Genomic DNA, 8,499 nt, shown 5'->3' with positions numbered 1-8,499 from the left:
GGAAAGAGCTGACCTACTTTCTTTCCTACTCGTAAATCACCAAAAAATGTGGGTGCTTTTTTCTCCCCCAAGCAACAAAATAAATACACTCTCAGGTTACTTTGCCTGAACTCAACTTTAACACCGCAAATATCAGAGTTAAGTCGCTTAACTGCTAAAAACTTAGTACTTTAGAACAGAATTTCCCATTTCCAAAAATTAATTTGCTATTGGGTGAACTGAAAGATGGAGAAGAAAACTCCTCTACAGGCTCCATCTGTCACCTCTCCTCTCCAGAAAGGAACAATAAGGTCTAGGAACCAACTCCAGACTGTAGGTGGAGCCACAGAAAAGCAGCCCCCTGCAGAGGGGCCAGGGCTGCCTGAATACAGTAGTGTGGGTGTGAGACCTGAAAAGCACACCGGAAAAACCCGATACTGTGGATGGATGCTGACAGTAGCCTCAAATAAAGAAACATACACTTTAATATAATAACTTTTTGTCTACATGCTACAGCATATTAAGCACCATCTTAAACTCCTGGCGAATAACTAGCCTAGTCAAGTTGATTAACGTGCCTAGGGTTTGTTTATCAAACAAGCCAATGACCCTGGAAGGAAACACCTCAGGACTAGGACCCCCCGATGCCTGACATCACTGCCCACATGAGGCTGAAGAATAAGGAGAGGGCTCCACTCCTCCTGAGAGGGACAGCCATCAGCTACCTTAAAGGAGAGGTCCTTTGACCAGGGTAGGTAAGATGCAGCTCCCAGAAACACATGGCCAGGGTAGGTAAGATGCAGCTCCCAGAAATCTGGTTTACGCTCCTCAAAGAATTTCAAAACTTTAAATTAGTTACCAATCCTTTAAAACTGCGACTTGTCAAAAAAATGTGAATTGCCGACTTCTCTTTAAAAATAATGAAAGAATCTAGCAATAATGGGTTGGAGTGGAGTCACAGTTACCTCATTTAGAAATGGCACATGCTACATAGTTTGTCATTACCATGCCTGCAAATGTCTACTGCATTTGCCATCACTGAACCTGCCCAGCCCTGTTTGTGAGCAAGGGTAGGAAGGGGCCTAGGAGAGAATCTGCAGGAATAATCACACCTAGAGAAACACTTTTTTATCTAGGACATATACCCAATTCCAAGCGTGGTCTGGACACTGTCTTGAGGTCTGTTCTAGCAGGAGAAATGAACCTACAAATGAGAGGGAAAAAAGGTGCTTTCTGAGGGCAACCTAAAACCTGGGCAACATGTCCCAGCCAAACATGACTTAGGCACACCATCACTCTCATTAGGATCTACTAGACTCTCCATGTGATTTTTTTTTCCTAGGCTTTAAGATCATTTATATAAATACTCTTAGTAGGTGTGATCAGCGTATGTTACCATCTGTTTCAGCCAATATGTGAAAGCATTGTCACTTTTCAAGCATTTCAAAATCAAATGGAGAACCAAAGGCATTAAAAATAAAGTGCTAGCACCCCACCCTCGGGCTGACCGTAGTGGATGTTGTGAGGGCAGCCGATGAGCAGCCTATGCGCCCCGCACCACCTCCTGTGGAAGCTTGAGTCAACTGTGTAGCTTTCTTCCTTTGTCTCATAACCGTGTCCACCAATGAGGATGCTAATTCACCAGCTGCCCGCCTTAACAGATTCAAGAACACGGGGAAAGACAGTACAGAAATGAGGCAGCGCTGAACAGAAGTTAATGTGGAGCTCAGGAAAGCTAAGAAGGGTGACCAGATGCTGAAAAGGAGAAATGTCAGCTCTTTTCCAGATGATGCTGCTTCTCCACTGCAGGAAAACCGCAAAAACCAGGGCACTGTAAATTGGTCTGTTAATGATATTGTCAAAGGCATAAATAGCAACAACTTCGAAAGCCAGCTCCAAGCTACTCAAGCTGCTAGGAAACTGCTTTCTAGGGAAAAATAGCCCCCCATAGACAGCATAATCCGGGCTGGTTTGATTCCAAAATTTGTTTCCTTCTTGAGCAGAACGGATTGTAGTCCCATTCAGTTTGAATCTGCTTGGGCCCTCACTAACAATGCTTCCGGGACATCAGAACAGACCAAGGCTGTGGTAGATGGAGGTGCTATCCCAGCATTCATTTCTCTGTTGGCATCTCCCCACGCTCACATCAGTGAACAAGCTGTACGGGCTCTAGGAAACACTGCATGGGATAGCTCGGTTTTCCGAGACTTGGTTATCAAGTATGGTCCAGTTGACACGCTGTTGGCACCTTTGGCGGTTCCTGATGTGTCATCTTTAGCATGTGGTTACTTACATAATCTTACCTGGACACTTTCAAATCTTTGTCACAACAAGAATCATGCCCCCCCCCTTAGACTCTGTTGAGCAAATTCTTCCTACTTTAGTTCATCTCCTGCAACACGATGACCCAGAAGTTTTAGCTGATACCTGCTGGGCTATTTCCTACCTTACCAATGGTCCAAATGAACGGATTGAAATGGTTGTGAAAACTGGGGTTGTGCCCCAACTTGTGAAGCTTTTAGGAGCTACTGAATTGCCAATCGTGACTCCTGCGCAAAGAGCCATAGGGAATATTGTCATTGGAACAGACGAACAGACTCAGGTTGTAATAGATGCAGGAGCACTTGCCATCTTTCCCAGCCTGCTAACAAACTCCAAAACTACTATTCAGAAGAAAGCTACATGGACAATGTCAAACATCACGGCTGGCCGCCAGGACCAGATACAACAAGCTGTAAATCATGGATTAGTCCCATTCCTTGTTGGCGTTCTCTCTAAGGCCGACTTTAGGACACAACAGGAAGCTGTATGGGCTGTGACCAACTATACACGTGGCAGAACAGTTGGGCAGATGGTATACCTTGTTCATTGTGGCATAACAGAACCATTGATGAACCTCCTAACTGCGAAAGACACCAAAATTACTCTGGTTATTCTGGATGCCATTTCAAATATCTTTCACGCTGCTGAGAAACTAGGTGAAACTGAGAAACTTAGTATGATGATTGAAGAATGTGGAGGTGTGGACAAAACTGAAGCTCTACAAAACCATGAAAATGAGTCTGTGTACGAAGCTTCATTAAACTTGATTGAGACATATTTCTCTGTGGAGGAAGAGTAAGATCAAAATGTGCCAGAAACTACCTGTGAAGGGTTTACATTCCAAGTTCAGGATGGCACTGCTGGGACCTTCAACTTTTAGATTGTACACCTGAGGCATAAAGTTGTTTGTTGTGTACTATGTTTGGTAGAAGTTTGTCTTACTGTTTCTCTACTAAGAACTCTTTTTACATGTGGTTTGTTACTGTAGCACTTTTTACAAAGAAACTATTCTTGAACAGTTCCAAACTGTACATACTGCATGAAGCTTCTCCTCTCAATGGGTTTCTTATTTCTATGTGGAATTTCATATCTTGCAGTGTCCTGTAAATAAAGATTAAATTCCACCCTTTTCTTAAAAAATAAAGTGCTGATAGGGTAAAATGGCAAGCTTGAGAAAAGAATGCCAAATCTTTAAAATCTACTCTAAATTTATTTCATACAACTTGGTCATCCATGAACTTTCTGTAGGTGATTAAATTCATTGTGCTTATTATCTGTACAGCTATTGACCAGTAGCAGACTTCATGACTGGATTAAAGCTGGGGAAATGTTGATTAGATAATATGGATCCACAACTGGCTCATCACACTAACACTCAGATGAAGCAGCTCTCACTGGCACACTAACCCACGTGGTTGAGAATGAGAATAAATGCCCTAGCTAACCTGTGTACCAGTCAGGATCCCAGGTTAATAATCAGGCTTTACTTATTTTGGTCACCTACCTTGAGTGTCAGGAATTATACATATGAAAGAACCAAAGTATTAGTCACGGTATATTTTAAAGTTGGTTGCAGACATAACATAGAAATTTCATTCCTGTAACCTCTATTCTATTACTCCAGTTCCCTTGCTTTATTCCCCTTTATTTGTGGTCAATGCAATCTGACAGAACATTTAGAAAGAGTTTAATGTAAATCTTCAGAGTATGCCCATGACCATTCTCTACCTGGGAAATTGAAGAGGCAATCTCTTCCACCAAAACAGCACTGACACTGCTTAGAAATCCCTGTGAGGGGCAAGGCACACAAACAGGATCAGTTCCCCTCACAGGAGGCAGGCAACTCATCTAACATTAAACAAAGCAACCATTCTTCTGTGTGCTTCAGAGTCTTTCTAGAGCCCCAGATGCTTAACCTAGCCTGATCACCAGTCTTCCAATATGCCATTATAAATGGAGAAAAGTTCTTAAGCTTTTACTTCAGGAGCTGGCTGAATTACATTATTAATATCTGTATCATAAGGCTACTTCAGGACACAGCTAAGTAAGGCTTCTAGCTCTTGAATCTCGTTCCCTCTAACAAGATCCAAATACTGGGCATCACAATGGAGTGTGGGTGGGTAACAGTTATTCTTTCAGGCTTGTGGGTAACCATCCTGATTCCAGGACTACCACATGTTGCAGATGGCCCTCCCTTAGGGAGGGTGTAGAATGGCCACTGCCTACTCTCCATTTGCCAGCAGTGGAGGACACTATACATTTTTTTTTTTGGCTTCATTGGGTCTTCACTGCTGCGTGGGCTTTTCTCTAGTTGCGGTGAGCGGGGGCTACTCTTCCTTGCGGTGCACGGGCTTCTCTTGCTGTGGAGCACTGGCTCTAGGCGCATGGACTTCAGTAGTTGTGGCATGCAGGCTCAGCAGTTGTGGCTCGCGGGCTCTAGAGCACAGGCTCAGCAGCTCCGCGGCATGTGGGATCTTCCTGGACCAGGGATCAAACCCACGTCCCCTGCATTGGCAGGCAGATTCTTAACCACTGCACCACCAGGGAATTCCCGACACTATACATTTTTAATGAAGGGCAAGGAGACAGTAACACATGATGCCTTAAGGAAATATTGCTTAAAGTCAAACAAATTTCTCAAGCTATATAGACTGTGGATCAGCGTTCTGTCCTCAAGGTTTCTATCTAAAATCCTAAAAACAAAACTAACAAAATAAACCTCATCCCCACTCTAATAACCCAAATCCAATTTGGTGAAACCTTAAACATTGCTGGTTGTACTTTACTTTACCTGAGGACAGAGGGCTTCTAGCTGGCTTGCAGACATTCGAACAAGCTTTACACCTTCTTCATTGTTTGAGATGGAACAGGCCAAGTTGGCAACCTAGAAGAAAAGATAAAAAAGACCTTTGAAGATTTTTCTCTTTTAACTTTAAAGGAAAACAAATGTACACCTACCCCATCCCTGATCTTTACAGAACAAATGACAAAAGCACCAAAGGTGTTTTACTTCTCACAGATTGATTACCTGCTTATGAGGACAAATTTTTTAGCTCTGTGCTAAGGAAATTAAACTCATAACACAGGTCACATTGTAAGTTGGTGGCAGAACCCTGAAAGATCCTAGGGCTTGTAACTCACCGGCTTTACATGGGCTCTAACCTGCCTCAACAGTAACTTGAGAAAAAGGGTCTCCTGGTGTGAGACGTGAGAAAAACTAAGGAACCAAAGGCACCAGAGAATCATTGGTACCCTCAAATAAAAATGTACTCTGCAGCTGCTCTTAAAGGAAGGAAATTGAAATTCTAAGCTGCTGTTCTCATTTGACAGGTGAATGGATGCTTACTTTAAGCCAAGATGAGTTTTATTTGAATGCAAGGCTATTTTTCAAATTAAAAAAATAGCATTAACACATCACGATGGACCCACTCTCATCAGAAATGGAAGAAGAAACAGAGATGATATCCCACAGTTAAGGGCAAAACTGTCTTTTAACTGGTTTCTCAAAAGCACTGACAGCTGGACTGTTTCCTGAATGATGCTATTTCATTTGAACTAAAATCTTTACCTTGCCATCCAACTGCCTCAATGACACTACTCATGTAGCCAGAAACAATCTTTCCAAGTTGTATCATACTTCTGCTGAAGCTCTGGCTGTGCTGAGAATGTTGTTCTGTAGCGGCTGCTAGGGCTGTGATCACTTACCAATGTTTCTAAATAAACAGGCTTGCCAATTCCATTAGCGATATCAAGGACCAACTGAATACACAGTGCTGAGACATATCTTACCCCAGTTGCAAACTGAGTTATGAATGATAGAGGTGTAGGCAGTTGAATATCACAGGCACTTTCTGAGAATTTAAAATGCCAGAGTAAACAAGGGCAATGGCAATAACCTTTGATTTTCACTCCTCCACCCAAGTTAAGCAGATAAAGGCACAAGAAAAATTATATACCATTACTATTGTTCGCAGTGTTACAGTTAGGGATTATCAGCTTTCTGTAAGACTGCGAACTATCACAATCCTGCAATGCCTAATCACAAGAAGAAACAAAAGAACTAACATGCAACTTAAACATAAAAATGTACGGAAAAAGAAAATTAAGTCAGATCTTTAATGGGTAAGGGCCTTCAAAATCACACAAAAGTAAGATTTATACTCCCTGAAGGTTACAATTCCACTTTCCAGTGTCAAGTGGACCTGAGCAAAGAGGCACTTCTATTCATGATGACAGTCTATAGAGATAATTGTTGATTTCTATTTGTTTCCTTTAAAAGTGCTACAAAATATGACCTAAGCTAAATTCTGTAGAAGATAAAACTTTTACAAACATTATCCCTCAAATGTACATTTTATGATGCTCTACTGAAGGAGAAAGCTTAGATGTGTTTATGCAGCCACAGCTTCTATTGCTTCACTGCCTTAACAAGGCATTTTGAAACCAAATATAAAATTTGAGGTTGATGACTGAATTAGCAATTTGGGACTAACAAAGATCCCTAGTCCCACCCCATGCCCACCATTTTCGGAGGCCAGTCAAATGTTAGATTCAGGAATGTCTGTCACTGTTTCTGCCTTCCACTCTCTAGCTACTACTAGTATAATTTTATATTCTCCCAATTTTATGAATCTGTAAAACTCAGAAAAAAATAATTAAATTAAGAAGCAAAGGATTACAATAAGTATTATCTACTACAGATCAGACACACGAGATGGTGTGTGGCTAAAGGCTGAAATGGCTGGCTTCTGTACACCATCTTTCCTGTTTCCTGACACAAATCCTAACAAGACTTGGGAAGACTTATTCTTTATTTTAAAACATTACTTTAATGTTCTACAAGAGTACACTGCCTGTTTCAGGAGGCCACCCCGCCTGCTCTGGGAGGAGGAAGTGGGCACCTGTCACTGACAGTCTTCTCCAGATGAATGAGCTTCAATTCACCCTCCAGGGAAAGCGCCACTCACTTCTAACAATGACAAATGTGCAAATGCAACATCTCGACCACAGCTCTCTGAGAAGATAACCTTATATACTAGTGCCAGGCTTGACTGCCATGAAAGCTGGGAATGAGGGAAGGGGCCTCTTTGTGGGGCTCTAGAAATCTGGGATAGCAGCTCAGTAGACTGAACAAGTTTCTGAAGTTTGAATTAAAAATACTCAGAGCAGCTAACTTCCAGAGAACCTAGCAGAGCGGAGACTTTGGAGAGTGATGAGTAACATCTCTAATTTGCTCTCGGAATAAATTTTTATATCTTTGCTACCACAGCAATTTGTGTATTAACAATTTAAACATCTTAGATTCCCGCTAATCTAAGAGGTGGGCTAAGATTGACACTATGACTACCAGCTTTGGAATCATGAGGCCTCTTTTGCACCACTTCTGCCTATATCCCATTTAAGTTTGGACCCTGTAGAAGAACACAACATTTCAGAAAACTTTCAACTCCCTGATTGAAAAAAACCAAAAAACAGCCCTGGGCTTTAGCTGGTTTTAGGAGTAGCGCAGCAATAATCTGTGCTGTGCAGGAAAAAATTGTCACAGCCAGGCTGTGTCAAATCAACAAATATGACATCTGTACATGACAGGAAAGACAACTTTTCAGACATGCAGGAAAGCTCTAGAATTTCTTTACTTAAATAAAATGCATGAAACAAGGTTACAAGGGGGAAAAAATATACCATTATGACAAATTTTCCTCTGTTATACATGTGTTGATGACTTTAAATAAATTTAAAATTTGTTTAAGTCAAACACAAGTTGTTTCCCACTGCCCCACTGCCCCTTACCCTGGAACCTTTGCAGGAAGACAAGAAGAGATTTGTTTTTGTTCTTGGTAATAAATTAATGACCTACTCTCACAGTAGCCTATACCTGTTGTGGAGGTGAAACAAGTGACAAGAATTGTGGAACAGGGAGCTTTTAAGTCTAATTAGTGACACCACGACCTGAGTAGCATGCCGTAAAGTTGAAGCTCAAACTCTACATCACTTGCCATGTGATCTTGGGTCAAGCTACCACCTGAGTTTTCTTCTTTAAAATGGTTAAGCTCTCTGTACTCTCAAAAAATCCAAAGTAATAATAAAGCAACTTTTCCAAACTTGTCACATATGAAGAGAGAAGTCCCAACTGCACATCATATAAATTTCAGAACCACTCAAGAAATTTCTAACAATTACTTCCAAACCCACAGAAGA

General features: G+C 41.6%; 1 protein-coding gene and 1 pseudogene across 4 annotated transcripts in view; one reads left to right on the top strand and one right to left on the bottom strand.

Annotated features, from left to right (window-relative positions):
• Positions 1-8,499, bottom strand: part of CTNNA1 (catenin alpha 1) — a 179,346-nt gene that overhangs the window by 29,097 nt on the left and 141,750 nt on the right. For all 4 annotated transcript variants that reach the window (XM_007461428.1, XM_007461426.1, XM_007461427.1 and 1 more), the window contains one exon: positions 5,093-5,185. In XM_007461428.1, coding sequence (XP_007461490.1) covers positions 5,093-5,185 — 93 coding nt within the window. The remainder of the gene's footprint in view (positions 1-5,092; positions 5,186-8,499) is intronic.
• On the top strand, positions 740-3,181 carry LOC103088118 (importin subunit alpha-1 pseudogene; annotated as a pseudogene).

This window comes from Lipotes vexillifer, unplaced genomic scaffold (genome assembly GCF_000442215.2).
Source record: "Lipotes vexillifer unplaced genomic scaffold, Lipotes_vexillifer_v1.1 scaffold217, whole genome shotgun sequence".
NCBI classification, from domain to species: domain Eukaryota; kingdom Metazoa; phylum Chordata; class Mammalia; order Artiodactyla; family Lipotidae; genus Lipotes; species Lipotes vexillifer.
This window is presented reverse-complemented; position numbering and strand designations above follow the sequence as displayed.